Source organism: Plectrocnemia conspersa, unplaced genomic scaffold (genome assembly GCF_051122295.1).
Source record: "Plectrocnemia conspersa isolate PC_06_02 unplaced genomic scaffold, ASM5112229v1 ptg000001l, whole genome shotgun sequence".
Taxonomy (NCBI): Eukaryota; Metazoa; Arthropoda; class Insecta; order Trichoptera; family Polycentropodidae; genus Plectrocnemia; species Plectrocnemia conspersa.
This window is the reverse complement of record NW_028277165.1, coordinates 29,341,602-29,356,374: the sequence shown is the minus strand read 5'-3', so window position 1 is coordinate 29,356,374 and position 14,773 is coordinate 29,341,602. Positions and strand designations below refer to the sequence as shown.

Below are 14,773 nucleotides of genomic sequence, written 5' to 3'. Positions count from 1 at the left end.
TCCGATATAATTTCACTGAAATTACATACTTAAAAAAATATTTTCTGGATAGATTCGAGATTGTTTTTTAGATTTTCTTTAAGGAACAAACCGAGAATTTCTAGTTTGGCATCAGGGACGCCATTTCAGCTTTTTCATGGAGGGGGGAGAAATAGGTCAATCAGAAGTATTTTTCTAATATCTCGATTTCATTACGATTTATAGTATTTTATTAAATGATATGTATTTTCTAGCCAAATTCAAGGGGGGTAAATCCCCTTACTGCCCCCCTTAAATGGCTTCCCTGGGTCTGTCCGTATCATCCAAATATTTATAAAAATCTCTTGTATTCGTAATGTCATCGTTTATTTTTCCTTCGTCTTTGTTCTCATTAGCCAGTCCTGAGTCCGTATCATCAAAATATTAACACCTTGTGTCCGTAATGTCATCTTCATTCGTCATATTTTTTTCAGGCATCATTTTTAAATTAACAGTACTTAAAAATCACAGAAAAATATGATGTCGTGCATACCTAATAATTATTATTTAATTATTGCCGAGAAATAATAATTTACTTTAGTACCCCTACACACGAACGTAACCCTCTCTTTGTTGCTGTTTAGAGATCGGGAATAGGATGCAAAGCGTGTGTGCGTGCGGCTTTTGCATCCGTTTGCAAAAATACATCTCAGAATTGATGAATTTATCCCCGATTTTCGACAAAATATCTCCGCTGCGCTGATGAGTATTTATTATTATTATTTTATTTAATGCCTAAGAATAGTACTGAGGAATAAAGATATTTTAATTATAAGAAGCAATGTACTAGTTACACACCACAGAGAAGGAAAGGTTAATCAATTCCATAGAAAAACCAAGTGTGGTGCAAGAAAAAAATAACACAGTCGGCGAACTGTTTGCAGTATTTCTGTATTCAGAAAACAAGTGTTAGTTATAACTAACTAACTTACTTGTTTTTAAGAATGAATTTGAGTATGAACAAGCAAAATATCAGTTAGATTTTTAAATAGTAGTGTCGCCATACGTAAAGAGTGGTGGTGCGACAGTGCGGCAGTGCGGCAACACCACTGGCCGGTGTTATTTATGTCGGGTGTTGTCAAGGCGATTGATCGCGGGATGGAAGGCGGCTCGGGGTCATGAGGGGTCCGCGGCTGTGGGCGCTGCTGGCGTGGGTCGTTTTGGGCGCGGGAGGCGTCGGCGGCGACGTCCCGTGCCCGGCGACCTGCGCCTGTCGCGCCGACTGGTCCCGCGTCAAGTGCGGCTCCCCGGAGAGGCCCCTGCTGCGCCTCGACGACGTCGACTTCGCCGAAGCAGCCGACCTCCTCACCAACCTGTAACGCTGCTTCTTTTCTCTCTACCCCCGAACCCCCGAACTCTTCTATCTATTTATTGTTTGTAGAAATCTTTCCGACAACGCCGTGACCGTCCTGACCAAACACTTGCACTTGCCCGCGCTGCAAAAGCTGTGAGTTAAAACCTCAAAACGAAACTGAATAGTTAACATGTCATGTTCGTTTATTTTTAGAGATTTAAGTCGAAACCGTATATCCTCGATCGAACTGGACGCATTCTACAATTTGACGTCTCTGCAACGTTTGGATCTATCCAACAATTCCATCAGCGTCATCGAAAAAGACACCTTCAAGGGCCTCGTGAATCTTAAACAGCTTCTTCTCAATGCAAATCAAATATCCAATCTTCCGTATGACACGTTTGATCACCTGGTCGGCCTCAAGAATCTGTAAGATTACGTTTACATATAAATTCATTTCTATCATTTAAATTCATCGGTGAAACGTCTTCCTTTTTAGTGACATATCGGCTAATCCTCTCAAATGCAACTGTGATCTTTCGCGGATTGTGGAATGGGCCAGAAACGCCAACGTCAAGATCTTGGCTAACCCCAAGTGTGCCAATCCAGATTCGCTGGAAGAACAGAACGTTAAAAAATTAAAAAATAGATTTGATCCCATGACGTGCAGCATTTCGAAAACTATATTACACAATGCTCTTCTACTCAAGCCGCAGAATAGTCAGGTGTGTATTTTTAATTGAAAATTGTTTCTTTTCATTTGATTCAAATAAGGTATTAATAACCATATTTTTCTTAATTTTATCCAGTTTTACATGAAAAATGAAAAATCAATCAATTATATACATATTTAAATTATAGGTGGTGTTTGAAGGTGATTCGTTGAAATTGAGCTGTAAAGCTCCATTCTCAACCATAAAAACAATTTACAATCTCACATGGGTGTTGCCTCCTATTAATTTAGACGCAATAGAGATCAGTAACGTAGATATTTTGAAGGAAGGTCTAGCGGAGACCGTATTGTTCGTAAGCAAATTGTCCACGAATCACACTGGCCAATACACTTGCACGTATTCCAAGCATAATGCCACCGATTTGATTGAAGACATTAACATAATTGTCATCTCCAATACGACACAATACTGTCCTACTGCAGGTATATATTGTATATCATTAATTTTATTTATTTCAACGTTCTCAATATTGCTCTTATATTTTAGTTACTTCAGACAATAAGGGTGTCTACACATGGCCCGGTAGCATCAGAGGTAATTTTGTGTCTCAGTCTTGTTACCACAAAGAAGGCGCGGTCGCATATTACTTTTGCGGAGACGACGGCGGTTGGTCCCAGTTGAATACGTCAGAATGTCCATATGCCAGCGAAACGACCAGGGTTCGCATTCGTTCGTTTGTGGATGTATCGAGTCGGTAGTAGTGTATATGAAATGCAATTGAAACGTTTCAGATGCTGGAGCAGTTCTCGTTGATCAATCATTCGCTGTTGCAAGGCAGCGTAATGGGTACGTGTCAAAAGCTACACACGTTACTGTTGCAAAACGTGCCTCCAAACGGGGGATTGAGCGAACCCGACGATATCAACTTCATCGTGAAAACTATAAACAATTTCATCAAATACGCGGAGACAGAGAAAAGTTTAGGTGATTACATAACATAATAAATTCTATTCTAATTAAAATAATGCTCTATACTGTGTCATATTTTTAGGTTCTGTATTATTAGATATAATAAACACCATGATGATATTGCCCCGAGCGGTTCTAATTGCAGCTGAAAATGTATACAATTCATGTTCGGACCTCATTACAACTGTAGAAAATCTATCTCAGTATGCGTCAAATCTGCAAGGTCATAAGGTAGTGATCAATTATAATGTATCAAATGAGAATTGTCATATTAATCATTTAATTTTGTACAGAAAAATCTAGCTATAGAACAATTCACCATAAAACGTGAAGGCTTCAAGGGGATGACGTGCGTCTGGTACACGATGCCGAGCATAACCAATCCGAGCGAACCGAGTAGAAGATTCCACTGTTCTACGACCAACAGAACGATAACGCCGCTGTTGGCTGAACGAAATAAAGTAATCGAGGCCAGCGTTCAGGTATGTTCCGTAAATGAATCTATTCAGTCGATAAGACACGGCTTAACTGTATATTATAACGCCAGATACCGGGAACTCTCTTATATCGATTGGATCATCAGCCGATGTCTGCGCTGGGGACCGGCAACATTCACAGATCGTACAATCTGGTCGTAACTATGTTTGATAAGGCTTCGTTTTTTACAAACTTACCGGCGGCGAAGACTTTCAATCAATCATCAGTCGATTACCGACTATGGGATTATTACGGAAATAAGATTGCAAGCAAAGATGTCGAATTAGCCATCACCACTCCAGTCGTCGGCGTCAAACTTTGTAGGTTTATTTTTAACACCAAGTTTTGGTTATAAGTTCAAAATATGAATTTAAAACTTGATTTTAGTGAATATGACTTTGGTGAATCCTCTCGCTGAGCCTATATATGTAATGGTAAGAGATACGAGCGCTACAGCGGGCATTGGCGGAAGGGCTGTGCTTTGGGACGAAAGGACCAAGAGATGGACAGATTCACCTGAGGGTATTATTTTTTTCATTTTAATATGAGTTGTTTTCACATAAATACGCCTTACAACAAGAGTACAATAAGTGGGGTACAATACTCAGCAAATTGTAAGCAAATTGTCTCAGTAAGCAAATTGTCCAAACAATCAGCCATACTCATTTTCAGAAATTTTAGTAATAAAATTTATGTAGATTCTTTATTAACACTTTGAACCGCGCGCTTCTAACGTAAACCTGCTCTTGGTACCGCATAGTTTTCGCGAAATTCGCAAAATATCATGATCTTTGGGAGAATTGCCATAACTTTTTAACCCCTTCAACGTTATGCTTCACTGTTGAAAGTGTGATCCACATTGACACGAACTTTTTGCCGCTAACGGATATATTTTAAGACATGGAGCTGCGTAAAGTGGTGATCTGCTGCAGTCTTCACACCAGTATTTAGATTCTTTTCGAATACCTTTTTTATAACACAGTACACATCGTTTTGTAGGCTTTTGTTATGTCGTCTGCGGAATAAATGATGGAAAATGTGCTTCTACTAAATGTAAAGGTTTTGCAGTTTTAGATCTTCTTAACTTCTCTTCCATTTTTTCTATCAAAAATATTTTTATTAATAATATTACTATTCTAAATAATATTATTAATTATTGCAACCAACTTACAAGTAAAAAATATGTAGAAAACAAAACGAACAATATGAACTGACCAAATCTGTGAAACCTCTACGATCGCTTGACACACACTGACATCATCAAGATCGAACAAGTCGGTTCCCGAGATGAATCATTCATACATCTAACGTAAACAACGCCGCAAGTGGACATATATGTCGTTTCCATTGAGTTTTGCTAAAATTTTCAAAATGCGGATATGTTCGTCATACCCACTTTACAAGTACTTTTGTCATGACGGATATATACGACATGTCCACATAAGGGGTTAATGAGCTTGTATACGTGATTTTTAAGTTATTTTCAATATATTTAAGGGCATCGACATATGTTGTTTATTTGACGACACTCAACATGCTTACAAACTATCGATTTAAATTTTATTTTTATATATATATATATATATATATATTACCTATAGAAACGTACAATATATGATTTTTTTACATTTGATAAAATATATAACCAGGAATTATCATAAAATAAATTACCAAGTATAAATTTTGAAAAATAAATAAAGTAAAATCGATAATAAAATATTCAGTTTTAAACGTCTTAAATCATAAAAAAATTGTGAATGGACAATAAACATTAAAATAAATAAACCGGTTATGATTCACAACTGCTAATGAATAACTAGGTTTCATAAAAAAAGTTAGATAATAAATAACCAGTTTATTTTATAAATATATTCCGATTTGATATAAGAATAAACAAAACTTCTAGCAATCATCAAAATGTAGGGGAATGTTACATTGCTTACACATATATGTTTCACTTCTAATTGTATTTGAAAAACAAACTGCATCTTCTTGGTCGTTTACAGCCCATTGAAATTTTTACTAACTTGTGCTGTTATAAATTACCGGAAAGTCTCTGTGTTGATGTAAATCGAAAACTGCTTGATGTCGAAGGATGATCAATATTTGGTTCTCCTTCTGTCCATCGATATATCCGCATTAGTTATTCAAGCTGTTGTTGCAACATTCAACATGAATCTGTTAAATCTTAAATATTATTATCAGTGTTTAGATTTTTAAAAACACAAAATGCGTTAAACAAAGTGTAATTATATAAATTAATGCAGCTTTTGTTGTCCATTTTCTTGTTTTTCCTATAAACCGGATAATATGAAAGATATTGGTTTGTGCAATCTATTATTATTCCATAAATTTGTTATATTCGATAATGCATTTAGGTTTACATATAGGAAGACCAGTTCTTTTATCAATTTTTCCGGTGTTGATTATCTCTGCATTATCAATTGTGGAAATCATCTGAACGATTCGCTTTTTCACTGTTCTCCAAATCTGACAGTATTTCACCAAAATTCGAAACCGAATTTTTGGCACATACACTTGGTTCTCTTTTTATGCGGTAGATACGTTCCACAGGAAAACGCATAAAAATAAATTGAACAAAAAAAGACCAGACACACATATAAAAATAAAGGATACGTTCCATAATTTTTTAAAACCGCACAAAACTAAATCAATGAGTTACAATATACCGAAAATCGCATAAAAAAAGGTTTATTAAATTTCAGAAAAATAATTAGTCTTACCATATTCTTTCTGAAATGTTTATTCATAATTTTATAAAAATGTTAACAATCATAGACAAGTTTATTAAATTTCAGAAAAATATAATCTTAACATATTCCTTCTAAATTTATACGGAAAAATTTTTCAAAAAAAAATACAGAAAATTTTTATAAAAGTTAATCTTTCTTTACATTTTTTTCTTTATAATTATCGTCGCTATATGAGAGTGTTCGGCATAATTTGCGAACTGGTTCGAAATCACTTTCATCACTAGAAGAGATAGTCAGCATATCAGATCTATGTCCTGAAGATAATGATTCTTCACAAGTAAAATTAGTCTAAACTTCGCATGTTGATTTTTTTCCTTTGACAATATAATCAGTGATTAAACTTTGCGATGGCTTTGCTAATTTTTTGTACAATTCCTGATATCCAGAAATGCAATTCTGAAGCTCGCGTTGAAACTTGAATGCTCATTCAGAATAATCATCTTTTTCGATGAAATGGTTTGCCAATTTACTGGAAAGTTGAAGACCTTCTCGAATTACACTTGCAGTGAGTGTGACTGGAGTTTCATCTTCTTCCGATTAATTTTCGTTTTCTTGTTCTTCAACGATATCAAGAGTTATACCAATGATATCTTGTCATTCATGACATTATCCTCAAGTAATTCGTCTAAATCGTTTTGGATATATGTTTCAAAACCTTCCCCACCAATTTCATGTGCTAAAGAAATTGTTTCAGCTAAAACGATACATCCGGAGACAAAATTCTCCAAAGTTCTTACCCTTTTAACATGTCAAAATGGTCTAAAATAGTTATTTAAAAAAAATGCTTCTTGAAATAAAAACCGCATAAAAAGAGGACCGAGTGTATTTGACAAGTAGCTTACGAAAGTTTAGAGCAAATTTAAAAATTGGGAGATCTCCGTTTCTTATATTGTAGATTATATTTCAAAGGAATAATTTTTTTCCTTGAACAGGATCGAATTAATGAAAGAATCCTTCGTTTTATGACATTGTGTTGTATTAAACAAAAGTTAAAAAAAGCGGAAAATGTATTAAAAATATTTGTGAAGGATTTTATATTAAGTCTAATTTACGCCTAAAAAGAGTAAAAATGAATTAGAAAATCAGAAAAAAAAATATTAAAAGTTGCTTTTTTTACTGTTTTTATAAATTCTGAAAATAACAAAGAAATGTATGTATATGTACACAATGTTTTTCCTCAAATAAAAAAATAATACCTTATGCCTGTCTACACTCTCGCGAAGTTTCCTGAGGCGAAGTTAGCCTAGGTCCGAGTAGCATAACCACACACGACACACAATCTTCTTGGATTTCGTAGGGTTACACTAGGAAAGTATCTTTTGGTCAAGCGACGGGGCTGCGACCAGGGCCGGCCCGAGGGGCAGGCAGTACAGGCGATCGCCTGGGGCGCTAGATCTTGTAGGGCGCCGTGATACCAAATAAAGGCGCAATATTCACTTAAAATTATCAAACAATATTGTTAAAGAATATAATCTGATATTTTTTGTATATACTATTGTGTACTCTTTAGATTATTTCACGCGTAAAAAATCACGACGAAAATAAAACTACAAATTCTTAAATACCCACAATCGCAAAAAAAGAGTATGGTGTCAAATATATGTAATATTAAATTACTTAAATTTGAATTATAGTTTTGCACTCTTGTAATGAGTTATTAAAGTATTATTAGTGTGGGAGGGGGGGGGGGCGCAAATTTAGTTTTTGCCTAGGGCGCTAAATAACCTAGGGCCGGCTCTGGCTGCGACTCAAATGGGGCGTCTTCCTCGCGGTTTCTTCTCAATTATTGACTTAATTTTAATTCCCAGGATGATAGGATTATTTCATATTTGCTACAGTTGATTCAGATTCATAATCCATTTTTACGATAAAAAAATGTCATTAAATAAAAAGATCATAGAAATCACACAACAGTCACAGGAACAAACTAAACTTTGATTTTAATTTTTATGGATTTTATACAAAAATATTTTTCCATCTAGATCGCATATATATTTTACCATCGGGTTTATAATACGCAGTTTGATATAGATCCTCTGGAAAAATATTTGAAGCTTACAGTTTCGTTTTATTAACTAATTTATGACATCCAGCAAATATGTTGAAATTGTCTTTCGATAATATTAGTCTCAAATCTGAAACAAAATTCATTTAACACTTTGACGGTCATTTTTTGTCGCATGATTTTCACTCATCATAGGTACATCAATAAACTTATTTTATCGGTTGCTTGCTTCTTGCATGAAATATTAATTTAAATATTAAAATTTGGTCATCTACGGTTTAAAATCAGAAGGCGAGAATAATGCCAGCTTAAGATATGTTTTACTGCTTTGCTTCATGCTTGGATTAAATTTCCGGTGACATTTTACGATCAGCCTCTCAGAACTAAGGAAAGGAAACCCCTTTTTCTCCTTTCGATGTATAGATTTTGTGTTTTACAAAGGATAGGGTAATTCTGTTTTCAGTCTCCTACAAGGTAACCACATTCACTATTGAGACTGAATTAAGTCGCTTTTACAAAGGAGATAATATTTCCCTGCTCTTTCGAGACCAAATAGTCCGACACTGTATGGCTGTGCAAGTCCTTATATACCCTCCCCCAAAATGGAGGAGGGTACTCATTGAAGAGCAGCGTATTTTAGATTGCAGTGGAATAAGCGCAGAATCCATATTTACATATGACAGTGCAAGAAAATATCAGGAATTTTACAATCTGCCCGCTCAGACGAAAACACATCTAGAAATAAAATATATTCATTAAATTACGGCTATTTTATGTGAAAATAAATATTATTTTAAATATATTTATTTAAATTATTACATTTATTGATAATCAAATTATATATAGGATGCATTAAACACCGTGTGATTGCAAATATGGTGGTGATTCAGTGTTACAAATTGGGATATGTCGGTTTGATGCAAAGCGTAGAAACAGGAATGCATAGCGGAAGGTATTGTTTATTTCTATTTAGTTCTGTTAATAATTTATGTAAAAGTGTACTTTATATCGTCTTTGATTTTTAGGAGCGGAGGCGCAAGATTCAAGTTTTCACATCCGGCGATATACGTAGGCAGTGCAATCCTGTCTATCTGCCTGTTAGTCTCCATATTGACATACATAGTGTGCTATTCGGCGATTCATATGACCGTCAGAGCCAAACATTCACTGATCAACATGTGGTCGGCCATGAGCTTGTTATGCTTCATGTACACGCTGGGCATCTTTCAAACTGAAGACGTTCAATTGTGTCAGGGCATTGGTCTTTTGATTCATTACCTCACTTTGTCGTGCTTGCTTTGGATCACGGTCGCCGTCAGTCAGCTGTATAAAAATTTATCCAAAAATCACAGTCCGACTTTGCAATCGCCCGAAGACGACTTGCCGTCGGATGTGCCTATTCAGAAGCCCATTTTAGGAATCTATCTGGTCGGATGGGGCATCGCTTTGATAGTATGCGGCATATCAGGCGCCGTGAACATGAAAGATTACGCATCTTATTCTCATTGCTTCCTGGAAAACGCGCCAGCGCTGAGCGCCGTTTTTGTACCGGCGGGTATAATCGTAGTTTTTATCTCCATCTTGTTCTTGCTCATACGATGCACTGTGAGACACGTGAACGGGCAGCTCTCTGAAGGGACGCAGGCCACTGAAAACGTAGACTTGGAAATGTGGGAGCCGAGTCTTTTAGTGAACAATACCGCAGACAGACGCAGCGAACATAGCGGCGTCGAGAGCGAAGTCGAAGACATTGAGCATGCACCGATTGTGCAGTTGAGGGCGCACGTAATTGTATTGTGCGCTTATTTGGCTACGTGGGGGAGCGGCTGCATCGCCGTTTATCATCCATTTTCTTGGTACTTTGTATATCAAGAGGACGTATTTAGTGTTTTATACGCACTGTTCGCCGCCATCTTGGGAACCTTTATTTTGTTCTTTTACGGTGTGGCGAGAAGCGACGTCAGGTCGCAGTGGTTGTTGATGAAGTGTTATTTTAGAAGGCGCAAAAAATGCTGCAGAACTAGGAGTGTTTTCGACACTAACGCGCAAAACATGCCAAGCAATCATCATCCGCTGGCTCCTATATCTAATGCGGCCGCAGCGCAAGCTCGTTCGAGGTCGAGCAGTCAAAATTCTAACAGAACAAATAGTAAATCGAACAACAGCAACATATTAAAGGCGGCGGCGGAGCTAAACGGCCATACTCTCGGAGATCCTTCAGCCAACGGCAACAAGTTAACCAACATGAATTTGGTCGTGCTTCACAGGCAGCAATACAGATCCAATAACTCTGTTATTACTTTTCCCGAATCTGGAGCAAATTGCGCCGCTGACATATTTTATAATGCGAATCAAAGTAACGCCGCTCGTAAGTTCTTTAAAAAACAAAGAAAGAATGTCAGAAGGAATTGCTTAGACATACCGAGAAGGCATAATTTCGATTCGGATTCGCAAGTCTCTAGTAGCGCTATGCCGTCGATGGATAACGAAGGCGTATCGAGTATGCTATCATCCGGTTCGAAAGTCAACAACACCAACATTCACGTCGATAGAGATCATTTATCAGATAATGGAATCAAAGAACCGAGAAATCAGTTAAATCCTAATATATTGTCGGACAATGACGACAGTTCGAATAAACATTTAAAGAGGTACGTCATTGAAAAAGATATCAATAAGCTCAAGTCTTTGGATGCCGCGAATCCGGTTATTATGAATATTTACACAAATATTCCCGAGACTAAGGTGCCGCAGCATCAAGTCGTTTCTTCCGTCAAAATGAAGCAGAGATCATCGTATGAGAAAGGCAATAAATTAAGTCAATTATCTAGTATATCTGGGGATGGATTCGATTGTAAAGGCAGTGCGGAAAATTTGCCTACGATGAGAACCGTCTCGCAACAGTGCAGCTTAGAGTATAGTTCTACTTCGGAAGTGGCAACTCCTTTGAATCAACTGGGATCTGATAAAACTCTCAACACGCATTCGGAACTGACGTCACTGCAGGAAACTCACAGTGCCTTATGTACGAGCGACACTGACGAAGCTCCGAGTTTTGACAAATACATTGACTTCAGTAAAGCCAACGCATCCAGAAAGAGCTTACAAGGATCGAAACAGCACACCAGTTGTTCTAAACTACAATGCGATTGCGAAGAAAAAGATTATAAGAGGACGGTGAATCGATCGTTGCAGGATATAAACATACAATGCAAAATTGATTCGAAAGATGAAACCAAACGCGACGGATCGAACGTCGTCGACTCGCAAGCAAGCAAGAGTGAATATGAAAGTTGTGTCAATGCATCGGAGCGAAATTTCGAGAACGAAAGTGATATATATTTTCCCAATTATCAAATGTCGGAGGTGAGCATCCGAAGCCACGGCTTGTACGCTCCTCCGCCGACAACTTTGAGCGCAAAAGACTTGGGCCTTAACTTTAGCAACAGTGAACTGTCTCACAATCACCACGAAGACGAATACGAGAATCAGTACGTGAACTACAATCCCATGTGGAAGAGGGCAAATGCGAACGGTGCCGATTTGAGATATCAAAGCCCTGCGGTCAGCTGTCCGGACGTTAACCTGCTGGATAACGACAGCTCAGTGTCTTTGGTGAGCGAGATAGACGAGCTGTATAAACAGATCACTATCAGGGACCGCCGTTACAAGAAGAGATCCTATTCGCCGCATAACGCAAGGCACGGTCAACACAATGTAGTCAGGCACTGCGAAAGCGACAGTTGCATCAGCGAGTCTCATTCGGACATTTTGGACAATGACCAAAAAGCTGAAACTAGGGTTTAGTTAATGACACATTTGTTGAATCAGGTTGCTGCATAAGTTCCGATCTTTGTGTTATTGGTTTCAAGTTGATATAAATGCTTTCTAGGAAATGTTTTGAGAAAAACAAAGTATCAACTTATGCAAGCATTAATATATACCTTAGATTTTAATGCTAAATGATCGATTTATATTTATAGTAAAACCTTGATCTACAATAGTGTTTTCTTTAACTCAGACGCAAAAAAATGTTTAAAAATATTTCACATATTTTCAATATGTTCTATAACAACTTTCAAGATAAATAAAGGAAATGTACTTTCCTTTCATGCAACGGACAAAATCAACCTGATTCTTGCGGCCAGTGCCGGAAAGATTTTTAAATGCATATGTATTAGCAATATGATTTAGATAAAGTCAATGCTTTAATTCTCACAAGTCTTCCAACAAATAGTCTACTGATAAACATGTAAGGTATTTAAAAGTATGTAACGATATCAAGGTTTTATTGTATTTAAATCTTAGCTCGGAAACACCGTAATGTCGCAGTTGAATTCATATCAATATTGCATTGAAAACCGTATTTATTATTGTATTTATATCAAAGACTGATTATTGATAATTCAGGTTTTATCGAAAGCGCAATAATATGTCTATTATGTATGTATATCCAAAGTTTTTTTTAAGTGAATTTTGCCAATTGTAATTTTAAGTGTATTCCGCCATTATAGTCTTAATGCGATTACTCCCACCTCTTCCCATAAAAGATTAACAGTTCATAGAAAGAAGGATCTTTCGGATTCGTTTCTCTGGGACAAATTAAATTAACAGTCTTGTGCTGAAACTACTGCATAAAAATATGCGACGAAAATGTCTCAATGATTGATTTTTACATCACGGCATTACTAAATATAAAATTGCTTAACTCCTTGTGATTTTTTTATTCTCACTATTTAGTCATATTGATTTGACATTGACGATATTCAACGAGAATTGCGGGCAGTTTGTATTAGATTTATACTTTACGTCACAGGAAGATTACTTTGAAGAGTATCATATTTTCAGACTCATAAATATTTAATGTAAATCTTTCCGCAAATTCGTTTAGTGTTTTATTTTATATCATGATCAATTTTTTTTTTTTAAAAGACTAGATATTGTAAATTATTTGTAAATATATTTTTATTGTTTTTATTTACATTGCAATAAGTACAACGAATTTTTATATTGAGTGATAAGATATTTAGTGACTATTTTTTTAACGGTAGTACAACTTCGATAACCTTAGCCAAATTACATTATTCTTATTTAATATTTTTTATATTTGTACCGAATACATATATATTAATAATCGTATATCCCGTCTATGCTGTACTCGTGCGTATTATCATCTCTAAGTAAATTTTCAAAAGCGTAGCGATATCACGAGTATTCAACGTATTTATTATGCATTGATGTGCTTACAAAATATCGCCTTATTCTATAATTGATTTATTGAAGGACTGAAGTATGGTTTACACGTAATCTTATATGAATTGCTTTACAGTGCTTTAATTTATTTATAAATGTTTCATATATGTAGAATCTTTGAAGGGAAATATATAAAAAAAATCTTAATGAAAATCTCCAATGCCATTCTGCAGTCGTTCAATAAATAGACTATAGTGTCATTGTGTGTATTGTTAATGAATAAAATTGAGAGTTTAATACGCTTCTGTCTATTGTTAAACGAGCGTTGCAAAGCAAATTGATTCGATCATGATAGTAATGGTAGCTTGCTTAATCGCAGTGTTGTTGATCTCGTTAGAATTATATGTATGTATTTATTGCATTTACGGGCAAATTTACTGTGAATTACGGAAAGTATTACTAAATGCTATTGCGTAAATGTTACATTGTTAAGATTTAACTATTGTGTATTATAAATTAATGCTATTGGCATTTGTGGTGATTTTCTGAATTGATAATTTGTCGGGATTTTTCTTGTACGGTTACGTCTCTATACGTAGCATAATATTTTCTCAAGGTCCTGTTTGTTGGAACTGCCTGGAATTCCTTGATGACAAATTGGGAAGGCAGGTGGTGACAATGAATGTGTAAATCATTCAATTGTAGAAAATTACCTCATGCCGTCTCTCATTTAGTGTAAGGGTTAAATTGCTTTTACAATAGTAAACTATAGCAAAATGGTATGTTTTATCATATGACAATATATCGCAGTGTAATTTGAGCATGGCATTAATTTACTTCTCTAGTCTATATAATGTATTAATTACGATCTATGTTTATAACTTTCATTAGGCAATCCATTGTTTTAAGAATGAATTTTGTGTATATATGTATTTATAAATATTTTTATCTGATCTAGTGCCATGAGTAAATGACAACGGTTGTTAAAATGGTAGTGTGTAAATTATTTATTGTGTTGTATATATTTTTGTGATGATTTTTTAAAGCCTGACTCAAACTGACTTGCGTATTTATTTGTAATTATTTCTTATCGTTTTTCAATTTTCATCAAGTACCTGACAAAATCGAGATTTCTTTTTTAACTTTTGATACTCTCTCGGTAGAACGTAAAATAGTTTGTAAGTATATTTGTTCTTTTAAGCTTATGTGAGTGGAGTGCAAATATGATTAAGTTTATATCACTATAGTTTAATATTTTATACGCATTGTCATGAAAGCATTTGGAAATAAAAATTTATACAAAGTTAAATGAGTTTCTTTTTAACCTTTACCAGACAAAAACTTTTTTCTTATTGAATCTACCGCGGTC

General features: G+C 35.6%; 1 protein-coding gene and 1 long non-coding RNA gene across 2 annotated transcripts; one reads left to right on the top strand and one right to left on the bottom strand.

Annotated features, from left to right (window-relative positions):
• Positions 1-1,044: 1,044 nt before the first annotated feature.
• Positions 1,045-14,713, top strand: Remo (Remoulade). Its single transcript, XM_088196803.1, has 13 exons — positions 1,045-1,333; positions 1,400-1,465; positions 1,526-1,741; positions 1,812-2,037; positions 2,174-2,468; positions 2,533-2,705; positions 2,778-2,970; positions 3,038-3,186; positions 3,249-3,437; positions 3,503-3,752; positions 3,820-3,954; positions 9,058-9,163; positions 9,237-14,713. The coding sequence occupies exons 1-13, from the start codon at positions 1,137-1,139 to the stop codon at positions 12,016-12,018; spliced, it is 4,977 nt and encodes a 1,658-aa protein (XP_088052929.1). The 5' UTR covers positions 1,045-1,136; the 3' UTR covers positions 12,019-14,713.
• LOC148239543 (uncharacterized) lies at positions 3,213-4,685 on the bottom strand. The gene is made up of 2 exons (XR_015811320.1): positions 4,604-4,685; positions 3,213-4,533 (listed from the first exon to the last, which is right to left on the bottom strand). It is a non-coding gene; the product is annotated as an uncharacterized LOC148239543 (long non-coding RNA).
• Positions 14,714-14,773: the final 60 nt, after the last annotated feature.